Raw genomic sequence first — 16,499 nt, 5'->3', positions numbered from 1 at the left:
TTTGTTTCCTTTAGTGAAAGGCAAAGGGAGCAGGTGTCCGGGGGTGGGGGGTATATGCAGGTGCACATTTACTTGTGCTCTACTGTTCTGAATGGGTGTTACTGCATCTTCTGTGTACAATAAGGATGGATTCACAGATGCTTTGGCCCCCATGAGGAAACATGAGAAATGTAGGCTGCCTTATTCATTTGAATGGTGACCGACACCACAGGGGTCTCTGTAGAAATGATGCAGCGGCATGCTGAAAAAAGTTGGATCCAATTTAACTTTCTGTAATGCAATTTACTGTTATCTCCAAAGGTGTATTGTTAGAGGATTACATATGTACATGAACACTGTATTCGATGAGTCGACTTCTTTTAGAGATTCCGTTTTACACTTTTACTTTTTTATTGTTCTCCCCCTAGGTTTGTGAAGGTCAGTCTTCCTTTTCCACTTTTTATTCTCATAAATAAATACTTTAACAGCCCCTTACTGCATTTTTGGAAAGACCATATCAATAAATTGCTTTGTCATTTTAAGTATATTTCTTGTCCATATTACCATGAAACCCATGCTTTTATTTTGAAATACAAGCAAGAATAACAGTAGAATTTGTTATACAATTATACATTTTTAGAAGAGGTTGTATTTTTCTGTAATTCAATATAAAACGTGCAGTGTCTCAAATAATAGAATTGTCATAAAAAGAAACAGGCTATTTTTTTGTAAAGGTTTGGTTTAAATAAAGACCATCTGTACAGTGAAGGCTTATGTGGTAGATTAATAACATATACATTTCCACAGCACTGATTCTGTTCAACAGACTTGGCAGCACTCTCCTGCTGTCACTTCCTGTTTTGCTTCTCTTTGCTACTATTGATAAGGAATTAACCTTCAGTTAAACTTAAAACAACCTGCTTATATTTTAAAATATAACTACGTCAGGAATGACATATGCAAATGTCACACATCTTGAATTAAAATTTAACAAAGACAAAAGTCTATGAGGATATTGGGAGATTAATCTTTTCATGCAGCCAAAAGTTCTTTAAGCTAAAATATCAACAATGCAAGAAGTCTTTGGGAGCAGTAAGAGAAAAAACGTGAATAAGTGGATTAAACTGAAACTTACTGGTAAATGATAAAGAAAAAACAATTCGAAACTGGGAGCAGCAGGGTGGTATGACCTGACTCCAGGCTTGTACTGGAACAAAGACCTTGTTCTCCATACAGTTTATGTATACTGTTCAACTATTGAAGAATTTATGGTAATCATCTGATCAGAGTGATTAACCCACCTCTTTACTTTGTGACCAGCTTCCTGTTGCTTTTCCAAACTTCCTGGTAGTCGGATTGTGGTTTTCTGCTAACTGTAGAACTTCCTTAAAGTAATTTGTTGCCTGGCAACCGATATTGATCACTCCACTGATAGTTGTATTGGAAGTGTTTGTGTGTGTCCACCCAAAATTCAATAGGCGGGAGCCTGAGAAGGGATGAACACAAACACAAACACACACACACACACACACACACACACAAAACTCAGTTTCAGCAAACCAGAAAAAAATATTTGTGTGAAACACTAGGTATGTACTATATGTATTTCTTTGGGTGTATTTCTTTGTGTTTTGGTTTCTCTGAGTGTGTGTGTGCGCGTGTGTGTGCTGGCCTTGGCCTTTTCTCCCTCTTTTAATATTTCATGCTTCTTCTTTGTGATCCCCTCCAGGCCTCCCAGACCAGGAGGAACCCCGGAGACTCCTCGCAGGACATCGGCTGCCCTCAATCAGCCCTCCAACCCGGCACTACAGGCCCAGATCAAACAAGGTAACTACAAAAGGAAGGGTGCCCGCTTCACACACCCCTGGGGCCTTTAGGAGAGGGTTAGAGGGAGGGGGAGTTTGTTAATGCAGCCCATCGGCACTAAAACCCACAGAGAGTTATAAAAAAAAAACAACAAACATGGCAGGAGGATACTATGGCTGTCTTACAGTCAGCAGGTCTTTAAACGGCTCTTCTGCTGTTTTTGACACAGATGAACTACACAGTTTAACCCCAATCTGTACTCTGAAGGTGGTTAAAGGGTTTTTTCGTCATGCTCAGTGCCACTTAGAAGGGTGGTTTAGGAAAGAGCCTTATTCATGTCCACTTGGACAGTTTTAAATGTTGCTACAATTTTTTTAGATTCATACTGGAAGTATAAAGACTGCCTCACAAAGAAACAGCTTTGTCTTTTCTTTTATTACCTACAACCGCATATGTCTACCTCGCCTTTCTAGGGCTGTATGAATTGTAACTGCCAGGAACAAAGCAAACCATCCTAACACTCCTATAGGGCTGTAAAACCTCTTGGGTCTTTGGTGGATATGTTTGCAACAGAGTATGGAAAACACTGCTCCCATATCCTATATTTCTATTAATGGTCATTTGTTTTAACCATGACCACCATCATTCTCTAATTAAAAAAATTGTTTTTCCCTTGAACTTAAGGTTAAACATAGCAGTGGCAGTTCTGTTAAAATCATTTTTGTAATGGTTGTAGAACAATGAGAAACAACGCTGTCCTACTGATGCGGTAACAGACAAGCAAACAATTATTTCCAAAAGTTTTCAGGACTTTTTGGACATACTGCAGTGTGAATATTTCCCTTAACAAGCCAAAGACAGAGGTTTTATTTGGCTGATAGTAAACACCCTGTGGCATTTTCAGAATCATTCTGTTGAGAAATCTCAAAATTGGTTTTGAGAAGGGATGTTGGCAGTTAGAGAAGTAATAAAACCCAAATTCAGTGATTGGAATGAAGCATGAAATACTAGGAGAAGGATTTCAGTAAGTAAAAAATTGAGAAGACTCTTTTATCACAGTCCTTTTTTCACTGTAGAGGCCAATTTAACTAGCCATCAACATTTGCCTTTCACACATACATTTACACATGACTGCGCAACACACTTAAAACAATCTCACTGCCTACACCCAAAAATTCACGTCCATGTGGATACACACTCATGTGCACGTGCCACGGGTGGTACCACACAGTTTTGGGGGAGGTGGGGTTTCAGTGCTATTGTCCCGCCTTAATGGAGGCCAAGCTTGACAAGCGCGTAGACTTATTCATGCCACACGCCTATTCACCACCATTCAGAGGGAACGCTCTGCTGTGACCTCTGCTCAGCAAGCTACTCCAGCCTTGTGTGTGTGTGTGTGTGTGTGTGTGTGTGTGTGTGTGTGTGTGTGTGTGTGTGTGTGTGTGTGTGTGTGTGTGTGTGTGTGTGTGTGTGTGTGTCAAAGGCGCTGAAACGAGAGCACTGTTAACCCTGCTCACAATCTCTTTTCAGATGGATATAAATGAGGAGGCCCCACTAATATACTGCAGCATTTACAGAGAGGCGAACAGAGAGAGCAACAGCTAATTTAAAACCCATAGAAATTTCCTAAAACATCGTTATTCTATCTTTTGTTTTCTTTTTTACTGAAAACATTTTTAAGCGACCTACCAGTGCCCACTCCCCACTCTTTTTTTTTTCTCCTCAGATTCAGATTTATTGCACTTTTTGTGTCACTTCAGTTTTATTTATATGGCACCAATTCACAATAAAAGTCATCTGAAGACCATACAAAATTATAGGGAGAATCTTACCAATCCCCCTTGGAGCAGCAGTGGAGAGGGAACAACTCCCTTTAATGGAAGACACCTAAGGCAGAACCAGGGTCATGGGGGGTGACCATCTGCCTCAACCATTTGCAGTGAGTGGATACCAGAGAGAGAGAAAAGAAAAGAAAAGCAACAGATAGCAATGGGAAGATTGATAGGGCCAGTAACTGCACATTGGAACCACCCAGCTCTGCAGACCAGGGATACCTGCTGAAAGGTACCGAGAAAGCAAGACAAAAAGGAAGACGCACAACAGAAATAATGGACCAAAACAATAAATCTAAGAGCTGAGTAGGGAAGGCCAATTATTTTATAATATAAAATAATATAATGATATAATGACTAGACTTAACCCTAAACTCAAACATTTCTGAAAGCTTCAATAGACTTTAACATTGCATTTGAATGTAAAATAAATGTTATTTAAGGGTGATAACCTGAACAGTTCCTGAGCTTCTAATCTGTGTCGTGGCTTCAGCTGTCATTTCTTGTTACTAAACCTTAACAAGCTAAACTGTGCTTGACTGGTATTTTTGTTGGTATAAACTAAAGTACTAAGTTGCATGGGAAATTAGGTTTGTCTGTTTATACACAATTTATTTTTAACAATGATATTAGTTTTATTTTTTTTTATTTTTTTCCTGCTTATCTTAACATGCTAAAGCCCCTTTAAAGCCCAGGCAAGCACCTGAATCCTTAGATTATCTAGATGTTATTTAGAGGAGCTGTGTGCTAGAATGGAAAAGTCTGTTGTGGGTTTTCCACAGCCAGCTCTTTTTGAGCATGTGTGAATAGATCAGGTAATTATCCAGAGAATTTCCCTGGAGTGAGTGGGCGTCTTGATTACATTTATGTACTGTAACTGCCTTGGGGGCAAATACAAATGTGCATCAACTTAAAAACATTAAAGTAGAATGAATTTACGGCAGAGTAAGTGCACTGGATTGCATTAAATTGCACAGGTGGTCATAATGTTATGCCTGATCGGTGTGTCACTTTTTCTAAATGTATTTTTAAAAATGACTTAGTAATTAGTAATATTTTGAGAGATACTAGTATTTGCAAGCTGTTAATGCAACATGGTTTAGTTAACAGGCCAAGTGTATCATCTGGAACAGCATCATAGTGGAACTTTACAGTCACTGTCACCACACCCCAAAGCTGCCGACTCTTACAGCCTCATTCAAATCTGCCAGTGGGACAGGGTCAATTATGTTCATCAATGCTTCAATATTTAGATTACACACTGAGAACAATGAAAATCTTAAATGCTGCTTGAAAATGTTGAATGTTGAATTTTTTTTTTAAGACGAAATATATCATTGTCCTAAATACAAATAAGTTTCTTTGAAACCATTAATAGATAGTTTTGTAGTCTGGCCACAAGTGTAATTCGGTTAGTTCCCACTTGGAATATTACATCCTCATTGTGATGTTCTGGTGGACACTTTTTTACTTTTTAAAAAGGTAGAGATCTGCTGGTTAAAAAAATTATATGATATTCTGAGATTTGATTATGTTATCTGTAGCATACATAAATTGGAAGGAAGGAAGAAATAGATAAGTTCATTTTTGTCATACGGTGTTGACTGTTTTGTGATCGTATTGAACTGTGAGACCAGTGTCATGTATCAAACTGAACCGTGAATTGTTGTACCCTCACTAAAGACGCACTCAACGTGCCCTCTTTTAAACACATTAGCATGTATCAATATAAATGGGTATACTTATTTAGAACAAAATACAATTATACAATTCTTTACACTGTCAACTATTTTGCTTCTGATGTACTGCTGTCCTTTCCCAGGATTTAAAGTTTTGGGTTCAAGTCTGCATCTTAAACTAAACTTTACTAGGGCAGCAACAGCACACTTTGACCCAGGACCACGCAAAAATATGTCTAGTGAGGAATAATTTAAACAGTATAGCAAAATGAATCAATGAGAATACTATGTATACAAATAATAGTGTTTTTGGACCATTTTGACTTTCTGGATATTGAATAATATAGTGTACCAGTGACTTTTACTGCTAATGAAGTTTGTCATGCTTCAGTAGTCAACTGCTGTACATAAAAAAATCCAAATGAGCATTCAATAATATGTATTCAAGCAAGATCAGGAAATTATTTCAAAACTCCTCACTCAAGAAATTTCTTCTGCACCACTTGTAGCAAACTGTCTACGACTGCCCTCAGCCATCTTCTTTGCCTTTCTAATTTCGTTCTCCTTTCATTTTCGCACTGTCACTCACTGCATGGCTTTAGCCTGCTGCCTGCTCTATGGGGTGAAACACCCCATTCCGTGAACAACGCCATCTTAAGTATAGTTTGTACTGTTCTTTCATTAACTCTCTCTTTTTCTATTGCTGCATATATGTGTTTCATTGTTTCTCTCTTTTCCCCAGAAACGAATGCTACACGGCTGTAACAGTTGTCTCTGTGCTAGATGTTTCTCAGTGGTAGTTGAACAGTTTTAGGTTGCGCATGAAATTGTAACTGGTTGTGTGTAATACAAGGGATTTACATTATCAGTCATAAAATGCTGAAATAAATTAGACAAATATGAAAAATATCTTTTTTTTTGTTTTAAGACATTGTACATTTTGTGTACAGTCATGTTTAATGTCTTTATTACCGTTTAAACGTTGTAGTGAATTGTTTGATCTCAACAGTCTAAAGGTTTCAGATCAGTGGCTCTAGCATAAAAAAATAATAGAGTCTGTCTTATTATTATAATTTGGCAATAGCACATAGAATTTCTCCCTCGAGGTAGATTGTTTTACATATATGGTTTCAATTCTTTTTGGAGATTTATCAAATTTCATTATTTCTAAATCTAGGTTTAAAAAAAGAAACTAAAATAAAATCAGCCTACACAGAGAGAAATGCTTCTGCCTCAATCTGAAACTTTTGCATTAGTTTTCTTTGTGTTGGTCTTTATCTCCAAACTAACAACTGAATTTTATTCTCTTCTACCAAGTGTCTCCTGGGAAATAGTGTCATCTTTGTGAACTGGTGTTTTAATTTGATACTTTTCAGTTTCCTGTCAGTTTTCGTTACCACCTATTTAGTTTTTTGTTAGTTGTTTAAATGTTTTTTCTGCACATTTTTATTGAAATTATGTTTCCCAACCTTTTCTTCGAACTGTGCTGGTCCACATTAGCATATTAGAGTCTCAGAGTGTAAATTCTAGGTAATAATGGTATAATTTATACTACTATAGGAGGCTGCAGATTGTGCCATCCTACATACTTACTGTTATTCTCTGCTGTTGTATTAACCATAAAATCTTTCCCTAATCTTTACTATATTTCAAGCATTGTTCATGTCATAACCATTACTTTTCCTACCCTGGACAATAATGTAGTTGACATGTGAATATTAGAAGAATATTGACAGTTGGGATGTATCCACATTTTACATATCATAGCAGGTCTAATCTGAATTTAGTTGATAGGAATTGTGTTTTGTGTGTGTTCTTTTCGATAGAATGTATTTTTATTTTCTGTCCTTGTTTGTTGTAAATGCATTTTCTTCTTCCCTGCTGCCTGACTGCTTATCTCATGCCTTCATTTAGTATTGTGCAAATTAATATCTAACCGATTTCTTTCCATCTTGACTATTTCTCTCCTTTTCTTCCTTTACAAGCTGCTGTAGCTGCCGCAGCCAACACCAGCATATCTACTGCTGCTACCTGTGCTGGGGCTTCAGGGGGGGCCTCTGGCTCCCCTAGCCCCGGCCCTGCTTCTCATAACATCCACTCAGTCAATGAAGGTACAGACTGAACTGAAAGGCACCGCTTAGGGAAAGTCTCAAAGCCATACTCTCTTTTTTCACCAATCACTCGTCTTTGAAGACCATTTGTTTTCTAGATTCTCTTACCTTTTGTTGTTTTGTTTTCACTTTTCATTTTTATCTATCCCTCTCTGTCTTCTCTTTAGCTTTATCACAATTCTTTTCCTCCCCTCTTTTCCCTCCATCATTTATTCATCTTTCCACTTATTCCCCAATTTCTCTCCTTGAGCCTTATCATTTAATTTCTCTTCTCTTGCATCAGTCCTGTTTTCCCCTGCAGCCAGTATTAGGTTTTCATCTCAGGTGTCTTGAACCACTTTTTTTTATTTTTTTCAGTGTCTTTGTCCTTGTTTTGGTCTACAGCAATGTCTACTTCAATGTCTGTGTGTCTGCTGTAGCAGAATCAGTCCACTTTCAGTTCAGTCACTTAAAAAAAATGAATAGATTGGGGCGTTCAAATTTTTGCCAACAGTTTATACGGGTACTGGTCAAGTGTTTTCAAAAGCCTGAGCTAGTCCTTGCGATTTGCATTTTTCATATTTGCATATTAACTTGCCAATCGGCAAAATGTTATTGTTTCAGATGATAATAATCATAATAGATACTCTACAAATGAGAGACTGTTGAAAGTGTCTCATTTCCTATTGCAGCAAACATTTTGAGAGACAGCTGTATCATCTGCAGATAAAGGACTTTACTGTTTATTGCAACTGATACATTGGAAAGTGCATTGACCACATTCCTTATTCCCTAGTCTTTAGTCTCTGTTTAGTTTTTGGCAACATTATGCAGTCCTGCCATGTTTTATTTATTTTTTCTATCAGTCATAGCCCCTCTAAATGTCTGTACTGTACTGTATGTCTACATGTCCTGATGTTTTGGTGGCTGTCGCTCATTGTTTGCATGCTTGCTATTTCCACCTGATGGAATGGGGAGGGTGTCACTCCAAAAACAAATGAAATTGGCCGAATCTCAAAAAACACATTTAGCTATCAAGTTTTGACTTGCAGCACATCCATCTGACACTATACATTTTCACATGCAATACACTGTAAGAGTTGCATTTTGAAATTAAACAGAAGACCAAATAATAATTGTAAATTTTATTGAAAATGACAAAGTGCTGTATTCGTGTCCCTCTGAGAGCCTAATGCTGTTTCTTTTCCTTTTTAAACAGCTACTATAAATTATTTCTAACCGGATGTTGGCTTTTACCATGGAGGCCAATGAATTTAATCTTCAATTATTTCAGCAGTTCCGCATTTGTAGTTTGTATAGGGAATTCAAGTGCCTTTCAAAGTTGAGGTTCAGTTTTCAGAAACTTAACACAGTGGGTCAGGATGAGTTTTATGTATTCCTGTAACAGAAATAGCAAGCATGTACACAGGTGAATTTCTGTTGTGGTAAACAGCAATGTAAACATTTTCATATACGACTTTATATCCAAATCACTGTCCTGCAGAAACTCAAATATTTAAATACAGGTAAAATAACAAAACAAATTATAGTAAGGCAAATAGAGATTACATTGAATTATCTATACGTTTGTGGAGGAAAAACTAAAAGCTTTTTCTTTTTAATGATGTTAGTGCTGTAAGTGGCACCCAGGAAATATTCTTACACTACTTGTAAATCTAGTACATCCTGAACCCACATTTAAGGTATCAAAAAGATGACTCTGCGCACAATATCCTTGCAGCTGTAGCTTGCAGTTTAAACATTACTAAAATATGGTCTTCAACTTATTTTGGGATTACGAGCCATCTTTTGTTTAGTTTGTTTAGTAGTTCCTAATGTGATAGCAGAGGGGCTCCATGCATGAACAGGTGGCTTGAATTTGCTTCTATACTTAAGGTAAAAAGTTGGAAAGGGACGAAGCAGCTGTGGTTTTGCAAAAGTTTGTTGTTTTGGTTGAAGTAACAGTTTTAAATTTGATTTAATGGTTTCATTTAAAAGACTTAGTTTAGCATTTGAAGTTTCTGCAAGACAGTGTACAGTAGAATCTGTCAACTACATTTAAGATTGATGTATGCAGTGTTACATACACCTAACAGTTTCAGTTTTCCCTGTATATTTCAATGGCAGAGGTAAGTTTACATAGTTCCTCTGGCAAAGAAATTTGTATAGAATTTCTTTCCTGCGTAAAAAGCATTTGGTGTCCATCGTACAAGTGCATTTCACATACATGCATTTTATCTGGAAACCATATATTGAAATGATATATGTGAATAAGGGGCTTGGTTTACATTCATATTTAGGAAAATAAACATTTCAGTCCATCTCTTATGTCACAAGTATGTAAAAGCTGGTGTATATTTCTCTGGTGTTTGGTGTAAAATATAAATATATACCATTATCGTAGCTCAGCCTGGTACAGGTGGATGTGAGCCCTATTAAAGCGATACCAAGACATTTTGAATGTTATTCTTGTCATCAGTCACTCAGAATAATACAAAAGGAAAAGAGATGTGTTCTTCTAGCACCAATGTCATTTCCTCAATATTCAAGAAGAATCCTCCATACACAGCAGTGTCACTGACTAAAATAAAACAGACTTAAATTCATTATGACAAGGTATCGTTCTGAGGCTTTCGACAGTCCACCTGGTAGTATGGTATATCTGTTGTTTACCTGTTAAAAACCATCAAACATACTCAGACTCTGGTTAGTAGAAATAATACATTTGCTCTAACCAAGACTGCAAAAAACTTTTTCAATAATATTCCCATCCTGTGTTTAACTGTTGTTAGTGTGATATTTATATGAGGAGAAAGTACAGAGTGTCAGTATGAATGTGTAAATATGTGAGAAAATCACTGCTGTCACATGGGAACATGTTTTAAGCTCCTTGTGGTAGGTTATTTAAAAAGTATCAGACAAACATCGGGTCTGGGTAACTTAAATATTGGTTCTTCACTTCTTTATTTTCATTGAGATAATCCCCACTTAGGTTATGAAGTGTGTGTCAGGACACATTTTCCCGTGTTTACCATAATGGTGGTTTATCACTGGGGTCTGTAAGCAAGATATTTTTAAAGTAATACTGACCGAGGTCCAGTGACATTAGCTGTAGATATTCTTTGTTCTTTCCTCTGCTACTACTGTTGGTAGTAAATTGTCAGTTGAACACCAAAAATAGCAAACACAGTACTATAATGCTGACAAAAGAAAACATGTCATCATGTTTGGTATAACAAGGAAATAAGTGTTTTTATTTGACAGCAGTGAGGGTTGTGTATGAGTGTGTGAGTGACTCTATATAGAATTATCCACTGATGCTCCCTCTATGCTTTTCTTAATACTTTTCTGTGTGTGTGTGTGTGTGTGTAGGTTGGAGCCAGCTGGCAGCCATGCACTGTGTGATGCTTCCTGATCTTCTCGGGCTGGACAAGTACAGACCTCCATTGCTGGAGATGTTGGCAAGGAGGTGGCAGGACCGCTGTCTGGAGGTACAGTGCATCCGGGAACTATTCAAAGCGCCTCGCTTTCCCCACATTTTATTATGTTACAGCTTTATTTAAAAATGAATCAAATGCATTATTTTCCTCAAAATTCTACAAACAATGAATGAAAACAATCCACTATTCATCCAAGTAGATTCTTCAGTCTAAAATGAGGCAGAATTTTTAATTATATTTAAGAAATGTTGATAATGAATGTGCCTGTAAAACATTCACTTTACTTTCTTTGCTTTTCCAAGTGAAAATAATGGACAGTTAAAAACATAGCCCCACTCTTTCAGACCCTTTATAGCTTGCTGATATAGTCATCAGAAGCTCTCATCATAACTTTGCCCTGTGTGTGCTTTCAGGTGCGGGAAGCAGCACAAGCTCTTCTCCTGGCTGAGTTGAGAAGAATTGGCCAATCGGGACGTAAGGACACCATCGACGTGTGGGCCCCCTACCTGCCTCAGTACGTGGACACAGTCAGCTCCCGTAAGTACACCACAGTTTGTTTGTTTTTTATCAATAAGATGGACAGAAATCAAGAAATGTTAATTTACATTTCTTTTCACACACTCTGACGCATGTTAACTCTGAACTTACCATCCAAAATTAGCATTCCAGTTCTAGTGTAACTTAAAACAACAGTTTAGTACTCGTATAACACTGAAAGAGGTTCTGTGACCATGCTTCTTCGTCACATTGGAATTTAAAAAGGAATAAGACACTACGTTTCTTCCTGCCTATTACATCCAAAGTATTTAATAAATGCAATATTAAACCGACTTTTTCACAAAACTGTGGTATTGGCTTCCCCTAATGTCCCTTGGTATAGTTTTCATCACATATGTGTTGTGATGTTTCGGAAGGGACCAGAGTATACGGCTGAACAAAACTTTGAACTCCGAACTGATGAAACTAAAAAGCTGATCAGTGGGTGTAGCTCTTTAAGAGAAACAACACCTACTTGGCTAAGTGTGGGGCATCTAGTTTTCTGTCTTCCTCTCTATCAATTATGTTTTTTCCTCGCCATTTTTTTGTTTGTCTCACTTTATCTCCAGCACTGTGTATTGTCTACACTCTCTCTCTCTCTCTCTCTCTCCCTCTCTCTCTCTCTCTCTATCTCTCTCTCTCTCTCTGTCTATAGTTAGGCCTGCTGATGGGAAGAAAGGTGAATCTCCACCTTCTATTACTAGAAACAGCCTTCTAAAGTGGTGTGTGTGTGTGTGTGTGTGTGTGTGTGTGTGTGTGTGTGTGTGTGTGTGTGTGTGTGTGTGTGTGTGTGGATTCAGGAGTTGCCCTGTGGTTGCTGAGGATACTGGGGTTTCTCAGGGGAACTGTTGTCATGGTAACGGGCACTGGTCAGTGTTGCGTTACCACAGCAGTACTGCAGGCAGTAGAGCTGGGTGGGGGTGGAGGGAGTGATGGACTGGTGACCTCAGGGGACAATGGAGGATGAAGGGGGGACGGAACAGAGGAAGAGAGAAAGATAGAGCGAGGTTAAAAGGTCATTGAATCTGATCTGGTAGCAGCACAGCAGGACTGGAACAGACAGTAAGATGACTCCTGCTGGTCCTGGAAATCCTGGAATATCATGGGAGAGTCAGGGAATGTGTTGCATCCCCTAGAGAAATCCTCTGTAGCTGAACCTCAGCTTTCATCTGTCTATTGTTAAACAATAGACCGTGTTATATTCACACATTTAAATTCTCTCAATTCTTTTTTTTATTCTAGAAAGGAGTGAACCCGTCAATCTTCAGGTGCTGCTTTATAAGTCGAAGTATTTTTAATTGGAGCACCTGTTTGTCTACTTGAATGTTAGCAACACAACTATAGCATTTATCATAGTTCATTATAGTTCAACATTTGGAAATTATTTCCAGATTTTAAGTCAGAAAATTGAAGCAACAAACAAAAGGATACAACACACTGACAGTAACAAACTCCTTTTGTTCACAAGGGTTTGCCAGTGTTTTTTTAAACAAAGACTTTTAAGCAAAAAAAATTAGAACTGTTTTCCATTCTGTGCAACCCCTATTTCACTATTTAGGAATTTAATTCAGATAGACAGAACATAATCTATTTGATCAGAGAGCCAGCCCTGTAAACAAGCTCACTTCCATTTGTAACATACATATTTTGACAGCAGCCATATGGGAAATGGCACTGCAGACCAAAATGTTTGACATGCAAGAAATCCAATTATTTGTTTGGACCTTGCATAAACTCATTCTGTAATGTAATCACAAATTCAGCTGGGCGTGACCGGAAAAGGGCCAAACATTTAGCCCTGGCTCAAGTCCATGTCACTAACTGTAAGTAGCTCAGGTTTAAAACTGTCCTACAGCAAACTACATTTTCTGACGGTAGCTGAGCATTGACACAACTCGCTACTGTTTAGGCTTTACAGACCTGTACGTCTTCAGAGCATGACTCATTCAAAAGAAGCCCAGCTACATTACAGGGCAAAGTTGCAAGTATCCTCTGACGCATTTCGGCAGCAGCCAGACGAAAACCATCCACAGCCACCTAGATTACAGCAGAAACTGAAGCAGAGTCAGTTCACAATCCAAAATGAACTGTAAATAGAGGAAAAGCTGATTGTTGAGTCTTTGGTTTATTAATTAGTTATGACCTGTTTGTAACACATTATGTAATATAAGTTATTAGGACAGAAATAAAATAAAAAAAACTATTTTTTGAAAAACAAATAACCACCATTGCTCCGTGTCCTATAGTGATGGACATGTCAGAAAATTGTCCACTCAGAGCAAAGAATGTAAATACCCCAGAACACACCCCAGAACTGCAGATCTTGCTGAGCCCAGACATTTTGTATCTGTTTGTGTGATCACAATGTGGCAGTGGGTTTTGCATTTTCAATTCTAAGTTTTAATCCATGAATTATCATTTTTAAAACAATGCATGTTTGTGCACTTGCAAAATCTGCAGAAACCCACCTTAGGTCTCTCTCAGCTTCTCCACTCCATCAGCTGAGTGCTTGGTGTTTGAAGGAAGACACATGTATTCATCCATTAGCTTTTAGTGCTGAGGAAATGTCACAGAGTCGGTGACAAAATCCCAGTGTAGCAGCACGGGGCTGACCAGACGACACAGCGGTGGCCGTGGCTGACCTTTCTGCTCCCCTGGAAGTGTTTAAAATGCTTTAACACAAAAGAAACAGGAGTTGTTGACCTGTATTCAGAGAGTAACAGACTGTGAGAGAGTCAACCTACTGCATGTGTGTATGACTGGTTGAGGGCTTTACACACACATTTCACATTCTCATATTGACACACACTTAATTACACAAAGTCCCCAGCATTCTTCACCCTCACACATGCATGATCACACACATTATAAGGGGGAAGCAGCATGTGTGAAGCAGCTGTTTCTTTGATCACTGAACAGTAGTGCCTGCTCTGCTGTTCTTTACTCGATCATTCAATCTGTTTTTTTTTTTCACTCATCAACCTGCTGCTGTCAAAGACCTTCCTCTTCTCTGCTTTTTGCTCCTTATGTTCCTCTTCACATTTTTTTGTCTTTTCTTCTCTGCTTTTAACTTTGTTTCTTTTATCTGGACCTCGTCTGACCTTTTTTTTTTTTTTGTGACACAATTATTAGTTTGCTTTCTTTACTCATGGTGCCCTTCATGTATCTATTGTTCACTCTCCTTTTTTCATCTTCTATAAAAGTACAAAACAATTAATGAAACCTGTATTAAAAAAACAATAAATCAAAATAACAGTAACTGAACAATTAAAAAAAAAAAAAAAGAGAGAGAGAGAGAGAGAGAATAGAAACAAGTGTGTCCAAATATAAAAGAATTAGACACTGGAAAAGAAGGGAGCGAGCAACAGACAGAAGAGAGGAAGAGGTCCTGGAGGTTAACTAGGCATGCTGGGAGCTATGTGTCATGGCTGACATGACAAGCTTGACCTTGGAGCAGGGCTGAACGCCTCCTCCATCTTTACCCCTCCTCCATCTTTACCCCTCCTCCACCCTGTCATGCACCCCTCCTCCTACTTGCTCGTTTCTCATTTTTTCCCATACCTGCTCTATCTCTCTTTTTCTGATTCCCTCACTCAGGACAAATGAGTTATAAGCCCCAGTGTGCGTGTTTGCAAAAGATGAACCAGGGCAGAATAACTATGTAATTGTAGGTGTGTGTATACATTTTTTTTCTCTCTTCTTAGGGCCAATTCTTTCCACTTTTCATTTCCTGTCTAGTGGGTCTGTATTCGCATTATGTGTGCACTTCTGTTTATACTGATCAGGCATAACATTATGACCACCTGTGCAATTTAATGCAATCCAATACAGTGGCTTGGCAACGATTTCTACTATTACAAGGTTTTTAATAATTGAGGTCCAGGTGGGTAGTGAAGTAGTACTGGAATGCATTAGAAGAGGTGGTTCTAATGTTTTGCCCCCCCGACCCCCTGAAAGAAAAAACCTAACACACTGAAAAGACTAGTGTTGGATGGCTAGATACAATTAATGAAAAAGTATAGTAACACTACATTATGTGACACTCAAGCTTTCAAAGAATTTAATGCAGAACTCCATTTGAAAGTCTGGATGCTGCGCCCCCCAATTAATTATTGCATTGTACAGGCAAATAGTAACTATGTATGGTAATACACCTGTATTAATTACTGCAGCAGAGTATTGTATATTCAGCAGTAAAATCAATGAGTGTTTTACATGGCAATGTAACCTCTAATAAAGGTGTGACCATGTTCCTTGCCAAGTACTTTCAAATACTTTCAACAATCTGAAGAGACTGCTGTTAGTTGCTCCTTACACCATTAATAGACCAGAGAAGTTGAATGAGCTCCAAATGCTTTTATTTTACATCAATAACGCTAGAAAGCAAGAGACTTTTTTCCCGTTTCCACAGAAACATTAGTAGCGTTTGTCTATATTATATTTTAATTAATTAATTTCAAAAAGAAAATAATAGAATTAATTTAATTAATTATATTTTAAGTCCAATTAAGTTTTTATCACGGTTATATTTTAGATCGATAATTAGCAGCCGTGCTGTTTGTGTGTTTGTGTATGTTTGTGTGTGGGGAGCAGGTTAATTGAAAGTGAAGCACAACAATGTTAACCAGGATTAATCAATGCAATTACACAGTGTAATTACAGTGTTTTGTTTTTTTTCTTTACTGCACTCATTCATGGACTCATGTGTAATGTTTTGTGTAATGTTTTTTGGCTTGTTGTTGTGTTGCACAGGAAAAGAATGTGCCGGGACATTGCATGTGTTTATTCAGATTCAAGTGTGCATGGGTGTTATTCATTAATTAGGCTGTTTTTTCACAGATTAGCTCTGCGTCAGCTCTGTTACCTTTAGTTGCTTCATTTATTAGAGCGGCATCATTCATTACCTCTAACCACTAATGAAAAGCCCCACTTAATTGACAATGGAGAGATAAGGGATAAATGAAAGCATTAATTGTAGGAGCAGCTTTTTTGTGTGGGTGCGTCTGCATGTGCGTGTATGTCTGTGTGCTTTCAATAATTCTCAAGATAACAACAAGGTCCTATCAACCTTTATTAGCTACTTAAGCAGGACAGTAAGCCTGATAATGAGCACCAACACAGAAAGCTGGTGTAATG

General features: G+C 37.9%; 1 protein-coding gene across 5 annotated transcripts in view; it reads left to right on the top strand.

Annotated features, from left to right (window-relative positions):
- The window catches only part of LOC137103549 (WD repeat-containing protein 7), a 99,946-nt gene that overhangs the window by 35,337 nt on the left and 48,110 nt on the right, over positions 1-16,499 (top strand). For 3 of the 5 annotated variants that reach the window (XM_067484010.1, XM_067484009.1, XM_067484008.1), the window contains 4 exons: positions 1,709-1,806; positions 7,282-7,407; positions 10,759-10,877; positions 11,240-11,363. In XM_067484010.1, the coding sequence (XP_067340111.1) occupies positions 1,709-1,806; positions 7,282-7,407; positions 10,759-10,877; positions 11,240-11,363 (467 nt within the window). The remainder of the gene's footprint in view (positions 1-1,708; positions 1,807-7,281; positions 7,408-10,758; positions 10,878-11,239; positions 11,364-16,499) is intronic. The other 2 variants (XM_067484011.1, XM_067484012.1) reach the window with 1 other exon arrangement.

This window comes from Channa argus, chromosome 18 (assembly GCF_033026475.1).
Source record: "Channa argus isolate prfri chromosome 18, Channa argus male v1.0, whole genome shotgun sequence".
Taxonomy (NCBI): Eukaryota; Metazoa; Chordata; class Actinopteri; order Anabantiformes; family Channidae; genus Channa; species Channa argus.
This window is presented reverse-complemented; position numbering and strand designations above follow the sequence as displayed.